The following is a 27,093-nucleotide window of genomic DNA, read 5'->3' on the forward strand; positions in this document are numbered from 1 at the left end:
TTCATGTGCAATAGGTATTTTCCTCCCCTAGCCTTGGTCATCAAAGCACAATTAAAATTAACAAAATAATTTTTAAAAAATTCAGTCAAGTTATTACTGTTCAAATCTTCTTTTGTTAAATTTCAGAGTAAAAATAATTGCTATTGACACCATGTGCGGGATTCAGACCATGTCATTTAGCCTCTCAACCTACCTCCTAGACAATGAAATGGTTCTAATGAGATCGTCTGCTAAAGTAACTAAATTCATTATTTAGTTGAAGAGGAAAGGTAGATGCAAAATCTATCCATGTTGACTTGCATCTTAGAGGTGTCCAAAAGTCTGTCCACTTTAGCCTCTCAGTAAGATGGACAGAGCATCCTTCTAGAGGTCTTCAGAGGCATGTTTTCCCCCCCTTTCTCAACTTCTGATAACATTTAAAACGTATTATGATATGAAATATTAAAGGCCACAGATTCCAGCTTATGTCTTCCAATTTACTTTCTCCTAAAGATACCGAAGGCTACTCTTGCACTCTCTGCTCTGTACGCTACATTACAATATCTTCCATCATCATTCTATCATCTGCTGATAGACAAGGAATTTCTTCACAATGACACAGTATTGACAACTATTGTGATTTTTACTGTGTATTCACTAGACTAAACGGTCTTGAAGTCTCCTGAATCTCTTATGCAGTATACTCAAATCTCATGATTTTAATGAATACACTTCTAATTCTCATAGCTGTAACAGAAAGTTTGAAAATGCGAAATGCTAAAACAAGCAAACTAGAAGAGGAATAAAAAATGCCAGCTATTTGCTACTAACCCCCCAAATCCTCGTGCTTCTGAGTGAGGTCAAATTAGAACCAGCAATAATAAGTGTTCTTCTAAAAAATAAAGCTAGAGGAATCAAAAGAAGCTAGATGGGCCAGGCTGGTCAGAAGTAAAAAGGACGTGATTCCACGCAGCAGGGAGTAGACCTGTAGACCTTGTTGACAAAGGATGTTTTAGTTGCTAAATGTTATGTATTAAATGGGTAACTGAATAAGTTGATGGAAGACAAAACCACTGCAGGTTACATCTGGTTCTGGAAATCCCCTGAGCTGGAAATATTCAGAAACTGGAAGAAGAATATTATATATGCTTGCTCAGTTATTTTTTGTCTCTAGCTATTGGATTACATGTACTCCTGCAGACATGACACTGGACAAAACACGGTCTTGATTTGATCCAGTATGGCTATCCTTTTGCTTTCTCATCTTCCCGTTCTATCTTAGCCAGAAATAAGATGTTTTAAAGTTTGACTTCATACACAAACTGTGTAGTATATTTTAATATGCAAATGTATTACATGACCTTCTGTGGCTTCCATGTGCTATGAAACATCATGATCATAATGTTTTTGAACAAAAGTAAGGGTCATGATAAGCAGCGTAAGATTAATTTATAAATAATTAATAGATTTAAAGGTATCTTATTACATTTTCTATAGATTCTGCAGAAGGAAGTCTTACTAGTGAAAGATAATGCTTAAATCTGCAGATGGTAAATGGAAAAGTGGAGTTTACGGTGATCCACGATACACTGTCAACTAACAATAACCTACTGACATACAGCAACCTGGCTTTCACATTTTGTTTCATTTTTCTGTACAAAGAACATTTTACATGAGCTGATGATTCAGAACATTTATAAAAACCCAAACTGATTGTCACTGTGAAAATGATACCTTATATTAATAACAATATCTAGCCTGCAGTCTTCCAAACTTGCAGTTTCTGTCTATGCACACATTCTCATCTGTTTCTAGCAAACTTGCATATATGAATTAAAAAGACTATTGGCAGAAGTAGTGGAATAAGAACAGCTACAGGAAAGTTGGAGAGGATTCTTTTGAGAGTTGTGAGGATTAAGGAGAAAAAACCAATTTTTTAGGTAGGTATGTGGTATTTAACTATATCATTAAACACAACTAATGTAGGTAAATTAAACTAAGATTTTGAATGATTTCGTGTTGTCTTAACAGAATGACTAAAAATACAGATCAAAACACTGATCAGAAATGCAGAATATAAATGTTTATCAAAGGATAAACCCGAAGTTGCAGGTTTAACTTCATGTTTTACAAGAAACAAGGCATTGTAGGAAACGTGGCACAAAGTCCCTCTCACTACCAATTTAAACTGAGAACACTAGCTAATGCATGCAACATTCTCTGCTGAGCACAGTTTGTACCTATACGTGGAAGGTTAACACTCCATCACCAAGACAACAACCCAAATATTTCTATTACAAACCTAGAGTAGTAGCTCATACTTGTCCAGTAGCTACTAATAATTTTTTTCTTTTTTTTTTTTTTTTAATGAGATCTTTTAACCAAACATTCGTGCTGTCTGCTTGGTTAGTCTGCCTCTAAACTGTGCAAAACTACATTTCCCTGGCACTTGTCCACATGCATATTGCCTGGCCACTCTAACCTTTGCAAACAGAGAACTGCAAAATAGGCACCCTTATTTTCCTAGAATAGATGGATATAAACAACCTGAACTGTAGAACAAAGCCTAACACCTGGCTCTTTACTGATGAAAAATAAGGTCACAGCAAATGACCCGCAAGAAGTGACATCACAAAGACTGACTTAGCCAAGAGAAGAGAGTAAATTAACTTGGCATATTTTATCTGTGCATGGTCTGTAGCGAATAACAATTGCATCCTCTATAAATGGTGGTTATTCTGAGAAACACACATGGTTTTACAAAAATGGGAAAGGACAAAGTTGCACTTTGCATTGAACAGGGCTCACACATTGGCCGCACACTACTTCACCCCACCAGCATGTGGTCAAAGTGTTATATTTGTTCCATTTCATACTTGCTGCTATAGCATTTCAGGTGTCCTTATTAATTCTTCTGCATTTTGCAAGAGACTGAAACAAAGCAGGTCTAAGTGCAATCAAGAAGGACAGCAAGCCAAATAGAAATGTCTTGCAAAAGTATGCACAACTGGAAAATATTGTGAAACTCAAAAAAAGTTATTAGCAGAAAAAAAAAAATCAAACTGCTTCCATCCCAGAAAATAAGAGGATAGAGAAATCTAAGCTGAAGATTAAAATGAGATTTAAATGTTTTATGGAGTTCTCAAATACCTGGACTTCTTGGGGAAAAAAAAAAGGCAAAAAAAAAAAAGCCAAAAAAAAAAAAAGCCTTGTACAGCACATATTACAACCAATGATGCTGTGAGGATATTTTAAAGACCTGCAAACAAGACAGGAGTGCAATACAGAAACACGGAACGGTCCATCTGATCAAAATGTACTGAGAGCTAAGTGATATTAGGAAGGATGTCCTAGTTGATAAGGCAATAACTGATTGCTTTTAAAAGGATTTTATGCCGATATTGCAAAAGACTACCTGTCTCTGTTGTGATCTTAGAAAACATAACAAGCAAACGGCGTAAAAGGAAGCAATTGGGATGCTGGGGACAGTTACTCAGTGAGGGGAACAGGACTGGAACCATTGGCCTGGCCTCCCACAAAGGCTTATTTTAAAAATGGTGGAAAATAGTATCACCCTCTGCATTTAGAAAACTCTTTCACTTGAGGAAATTGATACCGCTGAGTGTTGGCATGTGCAAGCCTGTGCTGCTGCTCTCAGCTAGCTAGTAGCAAAGAAAAAACTCTGTCCTTCAGTAAGTACAGCACTGAGTCCCAGCAAGTAAAATCTCCTGACAGCTGGATCTCGTCAGCAGCACCAGCACAACACCATGGATTTGGGTTTGAGGCTGGACTGCATCTGGCTGGTAGTAAAGGAAGATTAAACATGCATCTCCTTCAAATACAAACCTATAAAAATGCTACTTGTGAAATCAAGGCTCAAACGCATGAAAGTGGATTCTTTGCTGGACCAGCAAATGGGAAAATCTTCATATTTTATTTTTTGCTTCATTTGTGATAGTGTCACTGCTGGATTATACGGTCTTGTCTTATGAAAAAGAGATTTAGTCCCAGACATCCCAAGTGGAAGAAAACACGATGGCGTTGTACAATTGCCGTCTGTGAGCTTGGGGGCCGCAGTGCTCTGCCCTCATTGCGGAAGGCCAAGGAGGCTGCAGCAGGAGTTCCTGCTCCATTCAGTTCTGGCTGGCTAAATATCAGTGTGTTTCAAATAAAGCTGTATATTAAAAAAAAAAAAAAAGTTTCAACTTCTGAAACTTTTTCAGTACTGTTTAAATCAAGCCTTTTATTTTTCAGGGCTACAAAAGAAACTTTGTATAATTTTGCCTCCAGCATTTTTTCTTTAATCTTTAACCTTTGAAGAGCAAAAGATTGACTTTCTGGAATGAGACCAAATAATTAAAAAAAAAGACTTCTTATTAAAAGTAGATAAATATCCCCAAAAGACAAAGAAATATATATTTGAAAGTGCTTCCAGATTCAGTAGCCTCATGCTTTTCAAAACCATGTTAAATGCTTTGCACAACCCATTAAAGAAAGCTTCCTTTGCTGGTTATGTACTGAATAATTTGTACTGGAAAATAGCTGTCTAATGTGGTGTCAAGCCTGAAAATATACTGAATCAATGCTTTGTAATGTGGTCCCAAATGAGTAACACAATGCAATAGGCAAAACTTTTGGAAATACAATAGCAGAGACCAAGAATATGTGCCCCACTCAGCTGACAGTCATCAGAATAAAACTATTTTGTTCAAAGTTTGGAAAGTAGTCCTCTCATTGGCACAACTCTTAGCATTTGGCAGTTTCTCACGGAAGGGAGAAAAAGCCTTAGAAATATGCAGTCATATACAGAAAACTTTGTGAGGCCAGCTATTAGACTTGTACAGAGGCTTAGCAAATTTAGCAGCTTGATGGAAATGAAACTCCTAGAAAATGTTTCAGCTTGTCTCCAGTGAACTCCAGTCCATCTTTCCGATGTAGTTCTTCCAACAACACTTAACTCCATTGAAGTCCATACAATCTTTGTGTTCCTCTCTAGGCCCACTCTCCTTTGCTATCAAAGAGCATTTCCTCCTGAACGTCCCACTGCAACTTTTGTTTCCTATCATCTAGCTTTAACTATAAGCCCCAAGGACCCTTCATCTCTTGACCTTTTTTTTTTTTTGATGTAAAAGATATTTATAGTCATCTATAATTAACTCATATTTCACACAGAAAGCATGGTTAAAATGAACATGTATGTTATTTTTCTGAAACAAAATCCAGTAGCTTGAAAAGGCGCAAGACATTAATTTCATGCAAAAAGTGAATAAACATGGACTCTGACCCAAAGAAAAATGTGTTCTTCACAATACTCTCCGAAACTGCTCATTGACCTGTAGGTTTTTGACTGCATAAAATTCCTCTAGATTGATAGGAAGAGTCAAGTATGATGTTTCAGTTGGTTTTCTACAAGCTTTTTACTTGCTCAATTTTTCTGAATCCCAGTTTTGTAGGCTGATGTCCTGCTGCTGTAAGCTCTCCACTGTGTAGCCTTGTTGAAACCAATATGAATCACAGCACACAGAAAAAAACCCTAAAAATCGGCCTATCTGATCAGTCTAGACTACTTTATTAGTCTACCCCATCAAACTTAAAATCACCCATCTATAAAACACCCCAAGAGGACAGAAATTCCTTTTGACCATTCTGGAAATTGTGGTAACCCGAGAACTGATGCAAAAATAATGCCTAGCTGAAAACTCATGTTACTGTCTCCCTACCAGGACGAAGGACAATTATTATCATTTTGCCTTCCTGTCTTGATATCATCATTCATTAATTTTCCCCTCCCCCAATTGTTTTCAGGGATTGTTAGGTAATTTTTCTCAAAGGTCAGCAGTCTTAAGGCTAATATCAGAGTGGAAATGCTTTGGTGGCAATAAAGGCTTTCTGAAAAGCAGCAACTTTTTCCATTTCTTTACTTCACAATGGCTACAAACTGCTGTCTTTCATCACCTTATGCTGAGCATAATCATTGGCTCACTGTCAACCAAATCACTCAAGGCTTCAGGAAGAGAAGAAATCCTCCAAAAGGAAGTGCAAATATCCTGATATGACCCTCTCACACCCAGCTAGCTAAAGCACAACAGAACTTAAATCCAAGCCAGTTTTTATACAGTACAGCAACAACTTATGCAATAAACATGCATGCTAAAAGCCAATAGCTCATATTTTATGTCCATAAAACACAACAGCATCAATTCAGCTGTGATCCAAGAAACTGTAATAAGCGCAGTGGAAGGGAAAAGATAGAAGCTTACAAATATCTCTTTTCCTTTGGTCCCATACAACTCTGCTGTGCAGTGATTTGGGGGGGAAAAAGAGCCCAAAAGCAGACAGCCTGACCAAGCAAAAGTTCCAGAGCCAAGTGAGGATGGACACACTTCTGAATTAAATCTCAGACATGTATATTAAAATAAAATCCACTTGCAAACTATAGTCAAATTGTACAGAGAACACCTTTCCTATTATTTCTGATAATACAGCATCTATGAAAATTTTCACTGGAACACAACAGAACATTCTTTTTTTTTTTTTTTTCAGCCATCTTCTAGTGGAGTAAGAGGGAACCACTATGTTGGCCCAGCTTCTTATGTCATGGCTACGTAAAAAAGTATTGCATGTTTCCCTGTTCACAATATGTACTCCCATACTTCATCAGGGACTTGAAAACTCTTAAACTTTAAACTGCTTCTTAGCACAAAGACTTACATTATTTTTCAGACAAACTCATTATATAAAGCTAACAGGTTCCAGCAAAGTGTAAATAGAGGATTTTTACAAAACTGAACTCCATTTAAACTGCACAGAGAGATGATACAACAGTCTAAGATAGAAAACACTTTTACAAATGTAAGTATCCTAGTAAAGTTTAAACCGATTTTTTTTGTATGTAATCATACTTGCAGTTTTCTGAGAGCTGAACTGGAAAGCAAGGGATGAAACCTACTGTTGCTAAAAGTGAATTTTAAAAGGTTTAGAAATGCCTGAAATTGAGCTTAGACTGAAAAAAAAAGAACCATCATCCAAAAATTTCCTCCTTTCCACTGCCTATGTCAGTTCTTTGCAATGAATCAACTGTATTGTCAGCAATATTGTTCAAGATTTTTTAAAACCTTTTTCTCCTATCAGTAACCAGAAAACTGACTACAGCAAGAATATAGTTGATAAGAGATTGCTACAGGCAGTAATGGAAAATAAGTCACCTATTTGCTGAAATGCTGGAATTCCACCACGAATGGTCCCCAGCTGCTTGTGCTTTCACACCATGAGGCCAGATGGAAGTCCCTCTTCATCCCCATCTGTACAGCAGCAAAATGCCTGCAGGGAATGTCAGCACTGTCCTGCAAGAGCACGGGGAAGCAGGCACTGCCTGTTCGCACAGATCAGCTCCGACCTGCTCGCCAGCAAAATCCTGAGCTTGTCTCAGGCATGCACTGGCATGGGTAATCGTGGTATCACCTCTCTACCAAGACATACAGAGCTTTTCTGGTTTCAAACTTACGACTGCTCACTGCTAAAAGAGAAGAGAATCCTCAGCTACTGTTTCCTTACTCGTCTCTACCTATGAATTGGTAACCATGATAAGAAAGCTTTTCTTGCACTGGACAGTTTAAAGAATATGGCTCAGTGATAACAAAGAATATGGCTCAGTGATAACATACATTTGACATTTTTAACTGAGAAAACCAAGCAGACAATAATGTGGGTCTGCAAATGACCACAGTGGTCATTAAATACAATCTTCCATGAACATAAACAACTATAAAATAGCTGCCTAATCTAGAAAAGGCTACAAAAACCACCACACATACACAACGCAAAAGACACTGCACCTTAAGAAAAACTGAAGATCTGCAATACAAACGTTTGTTCATTTGGACAAAAAAACCCCACAAGAACAACTGGTATGGCACAAGGCAATTCACGGACTGCTGCTACGCATATTTATTTACTGTATTTAAGCAGCTTTGCTCATCTTATGGTCTAAGACAATCACAAGGACTTTCACAGGCTTGTTGGTTTTTTATGTCAGTAGCTAATCTCCAGTCTACCTGTGAGGTGAAGATAATTACAGGCAACAGATAAATCAAACTTTCTGTAAATGGATTTATGTACCAGTAAGTCAGGAAGTAGCACACAGTATTCACCTGAGACCATCAGAAAAACCGACAAAGCCAAAATACCAGTTTCACACTGGTATTGCTCCACTGGAATAAGAATGAAAGATACCACTTTAGGTATGTTAGAAACTTATTCCCTGAAATAATCACGTGTGACATATGTGAAGTAGAATATGATCAAGTTCGGTGCCTCTAACATTGTAATTTCACAGTCCGGTTTGGGAAATGAAGTAATTTTTAAAATTGCAGTTAACAGTTTATGGGGATTTAATATTCTTCTTTTATGTGGTATATTTTTATAGTCAACACACAATTTTTTTTCCAAAGTTAATAAATTCCCCAAAAGCCAGTATATCACCATGAATTATCAATATTGAATAACAATGTACTGAAAAATTTAGCATAATAATATGCCTCATCAACCATATCTACTAATTTTTAAAGACTAAGACACTCAAGTACCAGTAAAAGCATGAACACCTCTTTTGCTGTACTGTTCGTGTAGGGATTTTACTAGTAAACCAACTGAAAGCACTACGGAATTAATCACAGATCTTTTTACTGCAAATGTTCTTTTTTACTGGTCAATAAACAATTCAGGGAAATTTGGAGCTAGCCGTGAAGAGATTATAAGAGAAAGGCCTGTTTCCCACCCCCAAATTAAAGCTGGACTCTAGAGGTAGAAAAACATCCTGTTTTTTAGATGCAGTTTAAGATAGAGCTTTCTACATGAATTACTGGCGCTAAAAACTTACACTTCCCACCCACAGCACATGAAGTACACCCATAATTTTAAGGTATTTGTCCTGCCCAGTCCTGTTCAGAAAGTATTCTGGTGTTACCAGGAGTTCCAAAAAGAACCTGTTACTATGTCTTTCAAACACCTGCATCAACTTCCTGAAACTCCCACGGAAGCTTAAGAGTGAGGAAATTTTATTTTTGTCTGTAGATGCCACTTGTCCTGGCTAAAGTGAAGGTTGTAAAGCTAAGGTAAATTTTGGTGTTATTTAAGAGTGGCTCAGTCCTCTAATGTCAATGCGAGCTGCGATGTTAAAAAAGGACCTCCTAAAAAGGCACAAAAGAACATCACGCCACCACCTTATGTCCCATAATACTCCTTGTTGCAAATATGTGCTACCTTAGTATACATTTAACATCAGTTTTATGCAAGTAGCACCTCAACTACAGTTTCAGCAGCAGAGAGTGGCAACGGATCACTTCCAGCTTGGCAGCACAACAGTGCTGATGCTGCGCTCTCTTTTTATTCTTCTTTGGTCTAGAGCTCTTTGGATACAGAAGTTGCCTTTGAAATAGAATTTTCTAAGCTGTGCTGATATACACAGAGGACCAACTCACAGCAGCTCGCTTCAGAATCGTTGGAGAAAACATGCTTTCTAGAGGAAACACAATGATCAATGACTTGAGTCTGATGTCTGTTTACAAATAAAATGCTCAAAAAAATTTTTTTAATAAATCTTTATACCTCCTGGAGGGCATCAAATACTCATTAAATTTCAACTAAAACACTTTAAAATAACCAGACTAGTAAGTCAAGTCAGTCAAATGGCAAGTTTTTAGACTTTTTCTCCTGAAAAAGTATCAAGTACCTAATATAAGCATCTTTGCATCATCAGCTCAGACAGCTAACCCCTGTCTGACACGAGGTTGGTATTGTGGTGCAGTCTGTGGTGTGAACATACGTGCTAAGGATTGGACTGATCTACATGAGGCAACACAATGCTCCATTACAATAACAACAGCAAGTGCTCTGCTTCTGTTCAGAGCATAGGGTTCAGCACTGCTGAATTGATTCCTATCTATTGCTGGCAACTAGATCATATTTTTCAGGGTAAACAAATTCCATATAAAAGCGACCTTTTGCTCTTATTTTTCTGACTGGAAGGCTGTTCCAACTTCTTATTTTTCCAGTAGTAGGAGTCTTTTGCTCTCCAACATACATGTATTTCTTGCCAGTTCTTATGTCAAAATAAAAGTGCTTCAGCTAGGGAACAAAGTAGTTTTAAAAGTGTTCTGAAAGTAAAAGTCAAAACTTCAGTTTCAACATACTACTGCCTAAAGCCCCAAACATTTTTCAGTGACAATTTCAACACTCCTCCCCCCCAAAAAAAAACTATTATAAATTCATATAACCTATTTAGGCTAGAAAGGCAAGTCTTCAAAATTAGAAAAGGTTAGATTCACAGTTGTCAGCATTAATTTGGTTCGTTCTGAACACTTAACGAAACTTTTGTCTCATAACAAAAACACACAGGACCATGCAAGTAGACCTGGATAAAACATAGGCAGACAGCTTGCAATTTTTCAAGCAATCATTAACCTGTTGTTTACCAAGATCAAAATACTTGACTGTGTATTAATACATTTTTAAGAACTGATTTCTGAGGATCTAAAAAGTCTAAAAACTTGCCATTTGATTGACTTAACTTACTAGTCTGGTTATCTTAAAAAACAGTGCTTTAGTTGAAACAGCCTGAAACACTGTTAAAAAACCCACCAACTCAAACCTTTTAGCATTATTTTTTTCTGGCGTTTTCTTACAGTTTCTTCCCATTAAGCACATCCTCAAAACCTCTGGAAGGTTTATTTCACTCAGCTTCTGCTGTTGGTTTTTTTAATGTCTGACTAGAAATTTTTCCTTTGCTTATCATGCTGATTGCCACCGCAAAACATCAAGGTGTTTGTTTCACAATGCACTACATACTAGTTTTGTAAAAGAAGGCAGCTTTCGGACTGGTATCAGAAGGAAGACAAAGATAAGTCTCTCACAAGCCCAATACAGCAATGACTCCACGTGTGACACAGGCTTGTCAGAAGTTAGTTACTCCACACTGACAGAACTAGCAAGGTCTCAAAATCTCAAGTCGCAGGCTCAGGCTCAAGGCTGCTCTCCCTCAGACGCAAGCTTAACCACATCAGCGTGCACCTCACCCTCAACCGAGGATGAGGGAATAGAACTGAGTACAGCTATTTCAAACACCCACTGCAGCTCTCTTTGGAGAGTCGCCTGCCCAGCACAGCATCTCATGTTTTCCATTGAACCACAGCTTTTCGTCTTTCCTCCCTGCTCTGGAACTTGGAAAAGCTTCCTCATGAGGCAGCTGCTCCTTCCCTGCCTCTCACCACCGCCATCCCGGCAGCTCCTAGGTACAGCCTTGCAGCGAGGGCAGCTGCTGCCCCAGGAGGCATGCAGCTGATGCTCTCCCAGCACCATATCTGAAGAAAGTCCATTTCAGCTTCTCTTAGCCACTCTACTGCAGAACAGCAATTTCCACTCAGAAGAGGAATAAATTATATGGGATAAACCAGTTTTCTTTACCAAATGGAGTGGAAGTGGTCTTGTGGCAACTATTCAGGTAAGATAAACAAATGCAATTAATTTCTCTCACACCTTAACCAAAATGCCTGTACCAGTACTAAAGACTTGAAGCCACAAGGCTGAACACTGCAGGCCAAATAAAAGGCAATTCTCTTCAGTAAAACCTGCTGCAGATTTCAGAGCTTCAGAAACCGTTGAACGGGATGCTCATGAGCATTCAATAACCATCACTAGTCCTAAACGTGGCACTTGCTACCAAGTTCCTCCTACCATAACCAAATCTTGAGGCCTGAAGATAACTATTGTGCCTGTGTCCTGACTCATTCTTTCAGCTACCAAAGCAACTACAAGCTAAGAGTCATTAGCTTTTTTTTAACATGAAGATACCACATTCTTTGAGGATACTGCATCTTTATACACATATACGTATATATCTTTCCATATATTTTGTGTTTCCTTTTTTTTGTTCTGAAGTCCTTTCAGTAAAAAGTCAACTAAAAACATTTGTTCTAAGTAATGTAAATGTCTAAGGGTTTGTATTAAGGCTGTATGGAAAATTATCTGCCTGTCTTCAAAAGCAGATTTGCTCGGCTGTCACCAGGTCCAAAATCTTTTTGAAACACATAGCTCTACTGAGGGCTTTTTTCTGACACATGAAGACTACAGCTGGAGTGTGTTATGTAGGAACAGTCCCAGCTTTCACTCACTTTCCTGTCATATTCAGATCAGAAATCTGAAAACTGTCTCACACATCCCAAGAGGTATCATACCTGACACAGTTATCGTTCAGCTATCTCAGCCAAAATATAAAAATATTTATTTGCTTATACACTGTGGAACAGTACTTACCAAAGACACTGACAGAAAAAGGAGCATTGTTAGGCTAGTGTTAACAATGAAACTGAAAAGGGTCTTAAGCTTCTTATCTTCTGTCCCATATGACTCCTTAAACCCCTAGACTCTTTCTTCGCTATGCTAGGCTTTGCTTTGATGAGAAATTCCATTTTGGACCAGAGAAAAAACTTCCCATCAAGTCTGGTATGTACATTCCTAAAAAGGAGGACTGTTTTCAACTAATTAACATTGCCTAATGGCACAACTATTTTGTCAGAGGATTCATGATCAGCTCTAATCTGACTTCTATCTAACTATTAGAGAAGCATGACAGTAATTATATTAGCTGTGAACTAGCATTTCCAAAAAAAAAAAAAAAAAAAGAGCAATAAATTAGAGATCTATATAGCAAAATCTGACAAGGGCTGGCAGGGTTTGAAAGCTGCTGCTTCATGTTGCATTTCCCAGAAGACACTGACTTGGAAGCAAACGCTGCTGCGATATCAGCCCTCTGTTTCTTGTACAGCCTTCAAGTGGGACAAGAGGAAGAATTATTTTCAGACAACAGAATAAACAAGTATGATTTCAGAGACCTCTTCCTCACACTCTACTTTAGGCTAAGACACCTTAGGAGACAATTTTTTTCACATAAATGCCATACTGCATTTCTGAAACAGTGAAGTTCAGAAGTTTACAGAGAACATGCACTACAGTTTGGTTGTTAGACTAGATATTTCTTTTCTTTATATTCTGTATCATGCATACGGTTATCCTCAAAGTCAATGCCCTACTTGAGTCAAGCATAAAAACTGTGGCAGGACTAAACACTAGGCTTATTAAGTAATTCTTTGGGCAACTGTCACTCAAGAAGCTCCACAACCTGTTTAATCTCTCCACTGCTGCAAAAGCCCAGGCTCAACCCACGTCAGAGCACGAATTAAGAATTATAACAATAATCACAAGACCCAAATGGTTAGGTATTTTCCTAACTCAAAGTTAGCAGAAAAATGACCTTGCAAAATACTCTCTTCCTATACAAAATCTGAATACAACAGTCTCTACAAGCAAGCTGTGACCATTACAGAACACAGATACTGCAAAATAATCTACTGCCGATGCCATGTCTCCCTTCTGTTCCCATCAGCTGCCAAATCAAACCAAAACTGAGAAATCCTAACAACATCAAAACTTTCATCACTCACTTTGTAACAAGTTCCAGGTGTATATTTAACAAGAACTGAGAAAGGAATGACACACAGACCTGTATCATTCCCCACATTAGCACGGCCTGAAGAAGATGAAACTTCTTTTGTTTAATAGTCATCAGCCTGAATCACCTCAGCTGCACCTAGCTCTACATTTTAAGAACTTCATTCCAAAATAAACATTTTATCTTTAAAAAAAGAACTGATAAAATCAATTGGCATATCAGAGAGCAAGAAAAAAAAAAATCAAGTCTGAAGTTTTGCCGTATCTAAAAAGTACAAAGATAAGTGGTTTTCTGAAGTCAGTCCTTCATTTTTTTGTTATTACGTGTCTTGCAGGAATTCTGATTTTGGGTTATAAACAAGGATTCCCAATTGCAGACTTTTTAATTGCAGTTTCACATTTTAAAAATTGCTTTCTTAGATCTTTTGCAAAAGAAATAGACCACACACTGCACAAATGTGGCTTCAGATAAAACAGTAGCATAAACATTCTGAGAACATGTTTTTTCCTGCAAAACTAGACATCTATTCCTTCAAGAAACAGGCTTGTTTTCTTTAAAAACAGAGATGAAAATCTCAGAGAAAAGTGAATGGACTGGCTGACTAAAAAAGATCACATACACGTGATTACACCTTTTATCCCCACTTTACGAAACTGAGCACGTTTTCTGGATGGATAATGCAGCTTCCAGAAAGACAATAAAAAGGCTCAAGGTATAAATCAGTCAACTGAGAAGGTAGCTATAATATACCATCACAGAAAAAGGCAAACCAAGGTCAGCAGCTCAGAAAGAAGTTTAAGTAAAAATTTTCAAAGGGTACCTAAGATAGTTTTAATATTCAGGGCTACTTAACCTTTGAGAGAACAGCAGCAAATAAAAATTATTCTAGACATTTACATGGCTTTAAAAAACATCATGCTAGTTAGATCACAAATTAAGCTGAAGATCTATGGGCTCTTGTTACAATGGTGGTCAGCGAGTGGTCAAAAGATCATTTATTACCAGCATTTTACTCATACAGTGTACAAGGGTGAAGACAGGAGGAGGGAGATGAGGCATTCCCTAGGTCAAATACTGTTAAATGCTTTACAGTTTTACTGAAAGATTTGTCTTTTATAACTAGTAGGAATATTTTCGTCTCCTGCTGGTGGTGACCTCACGTTCTGCACCAAACTTTATTTGGTAAGTAACCACAAAAAATTGATATAATAATATCTAGATTTAAATGCCAAAGGTGACAAAACTGAATTTGCAAGAGAGGTTTTATGAACTAAATTAATAAATGTATTTGAATCTCTGAAGCTAAGAGTGCAGCAGGGTTCAGGATCAAGCTGATTTCATGATACTTTTGAAAGCTTTATTCCTACCAAATGTAATAAACATTAAGAATCCCTAGAAGAAGAATGTGTATTTACTAATTTTGAAAACTGAAAAATTGTAAAATAAACCATGCTACTAAATCACAGAATTATGTCAGAACATAATCAGAAACTAAACCAAGACACTGTTCAAAATTACTAAATACTTTATGGCGCAATTGCAGACAGTACTTAGTTCATCTATGTTTAGTTCCAAAGGAAAGACACAAAAAATATTTTCCCATAGTTGTAGCACTTAATCATTTCATCTGCAGATAAAGTGCATTTCTGCAAAAGTGTGATCTACAGCCAGAGATTAAGGTCTGTGTTAAGCAAGCATCTTTGTCAATATGGACTTGTCAACTAGTTAAAAATCCTTTAAATGTAAAAGATACTAGCAAGCCTGGAAGTTCGCCAGGTCAAGCATCTGCAGCTACTGAACACAGCCCACTTTCAATATCAAGCCCTTAAGATGTTTCCTGAAACAGGATGCATTTGTCTCATACTGATTGTATATTTATTTTACTACCAAAATGCTTACAAAAAAAATTCCCACCCTTCCATACTTCGAGCAACTAGATATGTATTTCTTTCAGAGATTTAATGCCATGATAGCAATAGCTAAAAAAAAACCCAACCTCATAAATTGTAAAGTCAGTGCAGAATTTGAATTCTAAGTATAAATAACTCAAAGGATCACTGTGAACATATTTTCTTACCAGATGTTTGCTGTTATATCTTAAAAAAAAAATAATAATCAAATAAGCAGCTAAATGGCTGCTTCTTTTCCTTGGCAATACACTACCACAAGCACAAAACACAGAATAGCAGAACTGCCATTGTAATCTTCTTACAGTACACAGCAAAAATTCTTCATAATTTCTTGTTTAAAATTGAATAACTGTAATCAGTTTGGTCTAATAAAATAGCAAACCATTTCACAACTAAGGAACAGTTTGATTTGTCTCTCAGTTTGCTGCAAATTAAGAATTTCCTGGCGTATTACAATTTTGAATGTATCATTTGTGTATTATTGCAACAAATTGTCATTACTTAGAAGGTAAATACTAATATACCAGCTTATCTTAAAGAAATTAACAACTTTGTTTAGATATTAGAAGCCCATTTAAAGCCATAGCTTTCTTCATATAAGTAACATTTATTGAAGGTCAGATTCTTCTGTTTCATATGTTCTTTACCTTTAACTCCATATAGCAGGAATTGGGTGCTTTCTAGCTGGAAAAGCTTCTAATCAGTTTAGGCATTCAAGATGATTCAAGACAAAAAACGTAAAGCTCAAATAACAGTTTATCTGTGCAAGCTGACTCTATAAACAACTGTCTTAATGGGCTTCCTTGTCTTGAGTAAGAGAAGAATCAAAGTGTTAATAAAGTACAGTTCTAACCTAAGTTCTGTTCATGCATTCCTTAGACTGTGGATGACGGAGAACCCAGAAGTACTTCTTTATCAAGCAGTTTAGGCAGATGTTTCAGCTAACAACAGATACTATCAAATTCACACAGCACCACTAAAAATGCTTTTTCTAAAATTATTCTACCCAAACTAAAAGTTTTAGTGGTTTTATTGTTAGTCTTCCATTGTTACATCCCTTTCTGTATTTCAGAAGTCTTCCACAGTTTTCTTAAGTGAAATGTATTTTTGGCAAGTCAATACTGTCCGTCCCCACTGCCCCCCCCCAATTTAAAAAAAAATAAAAATGCTTATTTACACACACAACCTACACCATCAAACACCATTTTAAATTGAACAAACCCCTTGCAGGTATGTCAGAATCTGAAAGCAGTTTCTGCTTCCTCAGCCTAAGATTTATTGTCTAGTGAAGAAACAAAACTCATGGTGGCTCCCGATACTTCAAGCAGATCACATAATTGGAAAAGTAATTTTTACAGTTGTCAATCTTAAACTGAAATATTTGTAATCCTTACTTCTGTATCACCGCTTAAATATGTTTTTACAGAGGTACACAAATAGACAAATACCAAATTATCAACTTAAACTATCTGTTGTCAAAATATTCCTCATGCAAACTAGGTCCTGATTTTGTAAGCCTTTTCATATACCTTCTCAGGACTGGGTGCTAAATAATCCCAATGCTAATTCATCAGAACACAGTCAATACCAAGATATCATATATCTTGTAAACCTTCAGGACAATCTCCTAAGATAACAGCATTCAAAAAGGTAACTGAAATGGGTGCACTGAGCTTCACTATTTGTCTTCCACATGCTATTATATCAGGGAGGAAATGGTTAATTTAAAGGGTCTAGTTTCTGGAAGATTGCTTCAAACGTTTCACAGAAATATTTAAGTGGTTAGACTCATAACACCAAAAAAACCCCTAAGAGATGATGTTGATCCCACTCCATCTTAGGAAGAACGGTGAGTTCCTAATAAGATCAAGCACAGCTCTTGCGCGAAAAAGTTTACATTTGTTTTGCAATACTGTTTTCAAGCATTTAAACAGAAATAGACAGTCTGACATAATTTTCTTCCTATATTTATTATCTTTTCATACACATTCCAAAACACTAAGCTGCCAGTCTTCCTTAAGATGCAGAACGAGCAGCTTTGGGGAGTCAAATGAGTTTCTTGTATTGTTGGTGATTCAGAGTGTAACTCGCAAAAACAGTCAGCTCCAATGCACAGTATACCAATTACTACTACAATAGAACAGATATCCATTAGCATGCTGAGCAGAGCTACATACTGTAAGAAATACTATCAAAAACTTAAATTACATGTCATGGCACATCTGCATACAGTACTTAGGAAGGAAGGGCCTTTAATGTCATTTCAGCATGATCTGGAAAAGTAATTGCAGCATAAAGTCACTGTTATCAATCCTCTTCAGAGCTAGATTCATCTTCCTGGTCAGAGAGCTCAGCAACAGGAAAGCGCAGGATGGCTGCTACTCCTGTCAGCTGGCCAAGCTGCTCTCCAGACACATGAAGGCTGGAGAAAATGCGTACTGTGCCCATGTTCTCCCGTACGCTATCTACCAATTTAACATATCGGGCACGTGTAGCCACATCCTGGTGCCGGAAAAGCTCATCGCTGATCAGCAAGGTATCAATGGCCATGGCTTCATTGGCCTTCTCCACATGTTTTAGACCATAAAATGCCCGGTCAGGCTCATGCTGCAGCATTTTATAGAAGTCATCTAAGGCTTTGACCTCACCAGCTGCCTTAGTGTCAGAGAGACGGCTAGTTACAGCTGGGTCGCAGAGGGCTTCCTTCAACGCGTATTTATGTCCTGAGGAAGAGTGGACCTAGAGTAAAAAAAAATCAAAGGTTTGGTATTTTAAATAAAAAGGACCATTTTCTTGATTAGCCAATCACAAAAGCTTCCATTATACATCATATTTGTCTTTATCATTATTCAAGAAAGTTATCTTTCTTGAAACCTACATGGTTCTTTTCTTAAAGGATCTCTCCTGCAACCCAAATCCTATACCAAATCCCTTAAACTGTATTCCTACACTTTAAGAAGTGTAGGAAAGCTGTTTCTCTTGTTCAAAGACTAGGTTAAATATGCCAGCTGTTGCAGACAGTCCTCAAGGTAAGGCCACTTGAAACTACTAAGAAATTAAGACCTAAGACTCTTCCTTTGAAAGCGTTCCAGAAGAGGAAGACCTCCCAAGACTGCAGACACATAGTGTAAAATTATCTAGTCTTGCACAACCGCGTGGCTACTGCGCTCGCAAAGCTGCATGGTACATTAAAACTTCTCATGCTTACTATTATCACTTTGGTACAAATGCCAAAGGAGGCTTCTTGATGCAATTTGTCTCCTAAACATTGTGACCATTAAGTACTGGGACGTGCTTCCCCCCAGCCTTCCCACCTTGCACAAGCATAGATTATGGGCCTACTCCAATTAAAAAATGGTACAAGTATCCTTATGAAAAGGAAAACTTATTTTAGGTTCTGAGTTTATCTATTTCAGTGAATCGCAAAAAACCCCACACACTGCATCACTGAGACGATTAAGTAACAGGAAAAAATGCTATGGTCTGCATAACCTTTAACTATGTAGTACAAAACTAACTAACCTCTATCACATCCAGATTTCTTTGCTTCTTTAAAAAGCTTTAGAAAGCTGTTATTAAACATGCATGCTATATAGTATAATGGATTAACACTACAATTAAACTACTTTCCAACTTGTACTTCATTCTTAATTGGAGATGAAATATGCTGTTATAGGGAAATTAATAGTTTCTCTACTCCACATTAAGGTATCCTAGGAAAGAACCATCCCTGTATCCTGCATAACTACCTTATAGTAGAATAATTTCCTTATGATGCTCAGACATAAATTTATTTTCTCTAATAACTGAATTATTTGCCATCACCCTTGTAATTATCTTCTGTTATCACAGACAGCTCTTAAACCTCCTTTTACCTGCTCTGGAGACTGTTTAGCTCCTTACCTGTAGGAACTTGGACCTGTTCTCCAGCAGAAGCTTGTTGTCAGTCTTGACCGCCTGCTGGAACATGTAGTCACAAAACTGCTCCCGTACGAAGCCTGGGCTAGCCACCAGTACACACTTCACCACCTCAAAGTTGATATGCCGCTGGATAGCTTGCACCACCTGCTCGTAAAACCTCTCCAGGGCCCGGTCATGCTGACTGCAGTTCCCTTTCCGCTTGCGGGGGATGTTCACCTCCACTTTGGCACGGGTAAGCGTCATGCTTGGAGTGACGAGGCAGATGTGAGCCAACCCTTCCTGCATGACCACGGCTGCCACATCGGCGCTCCAAGCTGGGTCGCAGGCCTGCTCAATGCGCTCCAGCACCACGCTGTCCCACTGCTTCTTTGCCAGCGTGAACTGCCGGTTAGGCTCCAGCTCGATGGTGTGGTAGGCCCCCATCTTGACATACTCATTCTCTTGGATGTTAGTGCCCTTGACCCGCAGCTGGCAGGCCTGCGAGTCAAAGTCGATGGCCTCCACGCAGAGGGTGAGGGTGGTGCGGATGCGGTTGCTGCCCACGCTGCCCGTGGCCGACTCGGTCTGCACCTTCCGGATGGTGGAGGCCCGCAGGCTGTCACCCACCTGCAGCAGGTTGTAGGTGTGCCACATGTCCTCGGGCTCCTCGGGGATCAGCGTCACCTGCCCCGCATTATCCTTCTCCAGGTCCTTCCTCACCAGCTTCATCCTGGCGGTCCTTTACGCCGCGGCGCTCCCCCCCAGCTTCCCCTCAGACACAGCGATAGCGGCCAACAGGCCTGCCCCGGGAGGCCTGGCGGCAGGAGCCGGCAGGCTCCAGTGGACGAACGGCCTTTCCCAAGCAGCGGCCTATCCCGGGCCCGCGGCGAAGCCTGGGCTGAACCTGGGGCCCGGCCCGGCGCCTCCTCGCTGCGCTCACGGCGGCTCCTCGCGCCGCTGGATGCGCATGCGCCTCAGAGCAGCCAGACGGTACGCATGCGCACAGGCTCTCCCCCCCCGCCTTTTCTCCTCTGCTCCCGACACGCATGCGCACGGTGGCTCCCCCTGCCTCAAGAGCCGGCGCAGGCGCGGGGGTGCCACGGGCAGGAGCGGTGCCTAAGGCGGGGGCTGTGTGCTGAGGAGCGGTGCGGGTAACCTGCCGCCTCCGCAAGCCAGGCCCACGCAGGGTCGGAGGTCCTCAGGAGAAACCTTCCGTGGGGACGAGGAGGCAGCCGCGATGCTCCTGTGTGTTGTGGGGCAGGAGAGGACCGTCAACGGGTGCGTGTCCCCGCTGCAGCCCCTCCGTGAGCCAGGCGGGAGGGGGTCGGGGCCCGCGCTGGTCCTTCCCCTCTAGCTCCTTACAGCGGCGATTCAGACTTTCAAAGGCTTCTAACACGGCCCCTCACGTTTGAGAAGAGAAAAAAAAACCCCAAACAACACAAAACCTAAACAGTTGTGGAAGGTTATGGTTACAGATCGAGAGGAGAAAGGTATGGCTCGGTAGCCAGTGTCCTGGGCGTGGTAAGGGAATGGCGTGGTCCCTCGGAGTCGGGGAGGACAGGCAGCGCTGCCTGACAGCGGCTGGCGCGTCAGAGAGGCGGCTCGTCTGGCGACCGTCACCGAGTGAAATGAAAACCAGACTCAGGCAACATCAGAACCCGAACTGTTACTTTGACATTGCTCTTAAACTGAACTTCAGCTTAAAGGTTTTTGGTTAAGCTTGCAAGTTATACATCAGCCTGTACTGAAACTTGACCTGCTTCCTTGAAGCTACTAGTTAGTCAGAATGAGACAGTTCTGAGGAGGTTCAGAGGCAGATAAGCACGTTTCAAAAGAAGTTTGATGTTGACAAATGTAAGTAATATGCCTTACAAAAGCCTTTTAATTAGCACTAACACGGAGATTAGTTCAATGATACTTGCACAGAGAAGGGACCTGAACAGTAACTACACAGCTCAGTTTGCAGCCTAGGCAAGTTTAACAAGCCAGAAATAATATATATAAAAAAGTCATTATGCAAGTACTGCAGCTTATTTTGAAATGGTGTACAACACTGAAAACTCCATTTCAGAATGAGTGTTGCAAATTTAGAAAGAATGAGGAAAGGAATGGAGACTAGAAAAAATGTGGTATGAAGACAAATGAAAAGAACAAAAAATATTTGAGAAAGTAGACAAATTAATGTGCCATGATTAAATGTATCAGGGCAACTGGAACAGAATCAGGTAAGTTTGGAATGTGTACATACTCTGAGAACTGAAAAGCAAGAGGACATCCTCTTAAAGATGAGAAAGTGGCAAATTTAGAATCATTAAAAGGAAGTTACTGGTTTCTTTTAGTTTTTTGGGGGTGCTTTTTTTTTTTTTTAAATCCTGTGGATTATGGAATTTGCTGACTTGGAAAGGCTTTGGAGCCAAAGATTTAATGAGATACAAGGCTACTGTGAACAAAAATCATCCCATATCTCCTATTACGGTGTACATAGAAATTTTAAGTATCTAGCACTAGTCAGTTGTGACAGGACACTGAACTCAGATCTGGCTCAGTAATGTGCTTTCCTTGTTTCTAAGCTTGATACTGATGTAAAAACAACTTTATCAGATATTACATAATGGGATTTATTTATGAGACCTCAGATTCTCTTCCTGTGAGTACACATGCTTAACTCTCTTAGCATGAATAGTTTCACAGAAGGAAGCTGGACCACCCAAGGGAATATAGCATAAGCACACATATAAATAACTGTTTGTTTAATTTGGGCTGGTACATACTCATAATTTTGTATTAATGTTTTGTGGCTTAGGCAGTGTGCATTCAGCTTTTCACTTATCTATAAAAATGCTGCATGGTAGATTTATGGTGAATTTCTTCTTTACATTCTTTGCGATTCTAAAACTGCAAGGGTTGACCTCATGCTGTTCTCTCAAGAAGAATTAGCTATAGTGCATATTTACCTTCCATGTTAATATTTATTTTATTTTTTATTCTTCTGCTGCTATTTATAAACTTTTCTCTGCTTGTTGGTTCAAGTCTAATTTTTTACAAGCAGCCTCACATCCCTGGAGATGGGATACATTTTAGATAAAGGTTGCAAGTTGGCATCCAGTAGAAAATAAACATTCCATTCATGCAAACATGTTACTCCTGTGTTAAAAAAATACAAATAAAAACAAAAAACTCAACTGAAAATGAAGAACAACCACCTTGAAACAAAATTGCCACTCAACATATTAAATTGGCTGTTGTAGAAAAAGACATTTTGAGCTGCACTGAAGTCCCTTCTCAAACAAAAAAATCATGAGATTTTATACAGTTATGAACCCACAAGTGTTTAGTGGCAACTGTAAACTTCAGTGATGTATCCACGATTAGCAAGATCATTGTCAACTTACAAAGGAAAACATTTACTAATGATGATGCTTTGCCTACTCTGGTAAAAAGTAAGTACTGGGTATTGTTATTTGTTTGAGTATGTCAAAGAATGACTAGTAGAAGAAAAATAACATTTCCAAAAGTTTAAGAACCATATAACTATTTAAGTTTGTAAGTTCATACTAATTTTGCTAATGTTAGTGAGATAGATAAATTTGACCCCAGTAGAGCCAAAACAAATGAATAATTTTAACTCTACATACGGTTTCAACATAAAAGTTTAAAATTACGTGGTGTGTTCCAGTCTTGGCAAAAGAATAAGACTAAGTTTAGAACCTGAGAGTTCTTGGCATTTATCATTGAGAACAATTGTATAGGTACTAATAATTGCAGCAATTTGGCATCCATTTTAAGAACAGTACAAGACAAGATAAAAATGGTGATAACATATATTCATAGGATTTTGGAGCCATGCTGTTTTTGTAAGATTATTATTTTGAAAACATTTGAGACACTGCCCTACATCTTCAAGTCTTAATCAGCTGCTTTATGAAGATGGGTTGTGTACAGATTTTAGACAAGAGGTCATGTTCATAGGAGACTCCCTCTCCCCTATATTATAGCCATTTTATCTAGAATTCATGCAAACACACTCAAGTCCTGAATAAGTAAAACTAGTGAGAAGGAATCTCAAATATAGGGAGAAGTCTGCTGAGAAATGTTGGACATGATTGTTGCAAGAGCAAAGGAAGATAGAAAGATGGAGAGGGAAACTGTGGAAAATAAGTTTTTTCATGCTTTCCCTTTATCCTGTGTCTGTCCTGCCTTTGCAGGCTCTGTACAGAGACCACTTCATTTTCTGCATATAGTTCTGTTGTTATGATTACTGATCTTTTCTATTATGAAGATGAGTCCTCTTAATCAGTACCAACAGCATGATCATCACCAATGAGGAGAGAATTCTGTGAGGGAACAGGCTATGCATAAAACTGTAAGTGAAGAAACATTTTAAATGGAACCCTTTGGATTGATTTCTTCCTTCCTCTTCTGTTGAAACATTGGACTGGAGAAAATTTCCCTGGATCCCTAGTCAAACCACTGACACTGAGGCCAGGTGAAGCAAACTTCAACCATCCCTCACAGGTGTTTATCCAACTTCATCAAAATTTTTAGTGAAAGAGATTATGCAGGGGTGGGTGTTTTTAGTAGCCTGTCCTAGCAATTCATTACTTGAAGAGTAAGAAAGTTCTTCTGAATATTCCCCAAGTTTTTTGCACAGCAATTTATGTCGATTTTCTCTTGTCCTTTGTTGGACATGAAGAACCAACTATTCAATCTCTTTATAAACCAACATATGCAATATAGAAAGTTGTGATTGAGTGCTCTCACAAAACAAGGAGACATTTGGAAAAATATTCTCACTAATAATACTTTCGTAAAAAATATATATTTGAAATGTTCACCACTTTGCCTTTAGTTTCCTCTCTTCTAGATAAGCAAGCCTAACTCATTCAGACTTTGTTCATAGATCATTTTCCTCAGCCTTTACCAGTCTTGTCACTTCTTTATGCAATTCTGCCTGTTTGCATCTGTCAGAATTCCTGTACTCAAGATTCGCAAGGGCCTCATCAATACCAAGTTGAATTAAAAAAAAATAATCTGTGTAAATACACAATCACACACCTCTATGCAGCTCCTTTGTTGTAGATTGTCTGCTAGTGCATACCAGATGATTTGACTTCTTTTTAAGAAAGAGGAGCACGTAATTAATTTGCATTTATTTTTTATTTCACTGTAATTCTAAAACTCATTGTACTTATTTTTATAACATTTTGACTTGTTTATGTAGGACTACTCTTATTTATCTGAGAGAATTTGATTCCTGTTCCTGGTACATGTAATGCTTCCTCTTATTTCTAAGTGTATTCTATTTCACACCAACTTTAAAATGAACAAAACCACACCAAAAACTAGTAAGTATCTGACAGATCCGGATGGGACCCACCTTTGAGATGTTTTCCTACCTGACATTAAACCTTTTGTCATTATTATGACAAAAGGTCATCTGTCAGCAGTACCAGTGGCAACTTTGCACCTCTGAAAGGAAGATATGGCACACTAAGTTGTTGCCACTTTACAAAGCCTCCTTCTGTGAAGGAACACAAACAAAAAACGTGTTTTGGAGAATATCATTGTGTAAGAAAAGTAATAAAGATATCTATGAACAAAGGCTAAACATGGCATGTCGAAGTACTACGTTCAAATTTTCACATTTTCATCTATCTGTTCTTCCTTGCACAATAAGTAAGAGGGAAAAACCCTAATCTTGCCTTTTCCCCACTTACAGCTGCCTGGATTTTGACAATTCTTATGAAATTGGTTCCTTCCTCAGTACTGCCTCAGGTTCACTGTGTGCTAGTTCGCAGCACAAGAGCTACTGGGGAGTCAGTGTCCCAGTTTGCAAGCACATGAACCTCAGCATTCCTTAGCCTCTTTCCCACTTCTTGGATTCCCCTAATTTCAGATCCAAAATGTTACTACAGATTGACTAACTTGGGGGATTGTTACTTCCTGTATTTGTTTTACTAAAAAAGCAAGTAAGTCCTTAACAATAAATGAAACCCTATAAGGAAATATTACATATTCCATCTCCGGATGAACTCCTCTTTCTGAAGTTAATTGGGTGCAGTTAACCGCTTCCTCACTTCCCTTCTGAAGGCCAAACAGAGAAAAACAGAAAAGCTACCCTAATTTTAAAAAAGTTGCCAGGTGCACCTCTTTTCCCCAGCCCGATTCAACTGCAATATTTCTCCTCGCCCATTCGTCCTCATTTAGCAGCGTCCCCCCAGCCCCCCGGGTTCTAAGACTGGTTTAGGGATTAAAGTTCGCAGAGAGAAGCAAACTGAAGATGTCCCTCAGGGGCTCCGGCTGGAGGGCAGCTCCAGGCAGGGCATTCCCCGGGCATATGGAGGGATCGGGGCGGGGGGGGACACACGGTCCCTCGGGTGCCAGGATTGCTTCATCCCCCTCCCACAGGGAGCAGAGCCGGTTTCGGGACCTGGGTCTTCAAAGCAAGACAGAAAGGGGGCTTTCCTCACCTGTCAGCATCCAGTAGGAGGCAGCCATGCCTGGGCTCCTGCGAGCCCGGAGCCAGGAGCCCGGGCCGAGGGCAGGGGTAGCCGGAGCGGTCCTGCCGGCGGTGCTGCGCTGCGAGTGGCGCTCAGCGCTCTGCACCGCCCGCCTTGCAGCCGAGTTAGGCATTTCCTGTTTGTTATTCGGTCTTTACGTTGCTTCTTCGCATCAAGAAAAATCTAGCTTCCTCCCCCAGCACACAACTTTCTTCCCTCCCACCCCCCCAAAGACCTCTGAGTTTTGGACACCCCCTCGTAGAACTAGCCCAGCACCAAGATGTACAAATAAAGCCAAATCCCCTCCTCCCTTCCCCCCCCAAGTCTCCAGCTACAGCTTTCAGAAAGCGCAGCAGACCTTTAAAAGGACATCTGCCTGCTCATAATTGATTAATAAGTGTCTCCTGCCAGCCAGCTTCCCTCCCTGTAGGGTAGGAGAGAGCTGGGTGTGCTCCACGGTCACCTCTCTGGCCCTTCTCGGCAGGAGAAACACATCGTTGAGGTAGGGGGTGTGTTTGGCTGGTCAAGTTTAATTTCTCTTACATCACCTCTTAAAAATGCACTCTACGGCTGGTCATTTGCCTGCAGGAGGAAGCCAGCCACCGCCTCCCCATTCTGAGCAGCTCTGGGGATGCAGTGAGCCATTGGACAGTGGATGATTTTCTTGAGCCTTTGTGTCTTCCCGTGCTTTGCCATGTAGAGGAAATACCAGACAACTGCCTTTACCCTCACCTACTGAATATTTGCATGGCATTCCCTCTGCCTCTTTCCCTGCCACCCTGAATGACTTCACTAATAAATAACTGAATAAATTGCAAAGGTAATAATCAGCCAGATTCAGGTTGTGAGTAGGGTTCATTTCAGGGTTCATTAAACGCTCAGTGAAAGAGCAGCTTGCAGGACTTTGTGTTTACCAGAGTGATGCTTAGGTGGAGTGACATCCCTTCAGCAGTGTATGAGTTCTTGCACTGGACCTGGTGAAAAATCATTTTGTTGTTCATAAAACAAGAGAACCCTTGGTCCCTCAAGCAAGAAAAAGAGAAATCAAAATACTCTATAAGGATCTGGAGATGTTGGTTCTACTAGAAAAATCGCCAATTTTTTCTTTGAATTGGAGCACAGAATTTGGTGAGTTAGTGGAATTTTTTGTAAGTTCCTCTGAGGCTAATAAACTACAGCTGTTAATCATCACTATAATAGTTAGAGATGTCTTCCAACTTCTGTCTTAATTTTATGAGAACACTTTGGGTGCACCTTTACTTATAGATCTGTGGAGATTTTAGAAATTTTAGAAAACTGC

General features: G+C 39.4%; 2 protein-coding genes across 2 annotated transcripts in view; both read right to left on the reverse strand.

The window, feature by feature from the left end:
* ITGA1 (integrin subunit alpha 1) overlaps positions 1-26,007 on the reverse strand; it is a 72,000-nt gene extending 45,993 nt beyond the window's left edge. The window contains exon 1 of the mRNA XM_075740944.1: positions 25,764-26,007. Coding sequence (XP_075597059.1) covers positions 25,764-25,926 — 163 coding nt within the window. The 5' untranslated portion in view covers positions 25,927-26,007. The remainder of the gene's footprint in view (positions 1-25,763) is intronic.
* On the reverse strand, positions 17,348-25,902 carry PELO (pelota mRNA surveillance and ribosome rescue factor). Its single transcript, XM_075740945.1, has 3 exons — positions 25,764-25,902; positions 19,297-20,536; positions 17,348-18,132 (listed from the first exon to the last, which is right to left on the reverse strand). Exons 2-3 carry the CDS (start codon positions 20,020-20,022, stop codon positions 17,701-17,703), a joined length of 1,158 nt encoding a protein of 385 aa, XP_075597060.1. The 5' UTR covers positions 20,023-20,536; positions 25,764-25,902; the 3' UTR covers positions 17,348-17,700.
* Positions 26,008-27,093: the final 1,086 nt, after the last annotated feature.

Source organism: Balearica regulorum, chromosome Z, assembly GCF_011004875.1.
Source record: "Balearica regulorum gibbericeps isolate bBalReg1 chromosome Z, bBalReg1.pri, whole genome shotgun sequence".
NCBI classification, from domain to species: Eukaryota; Metazoa; Chordata; class Aves; order Gruiformes; family Gruidae; genus Balearica; species Balearica regulorum.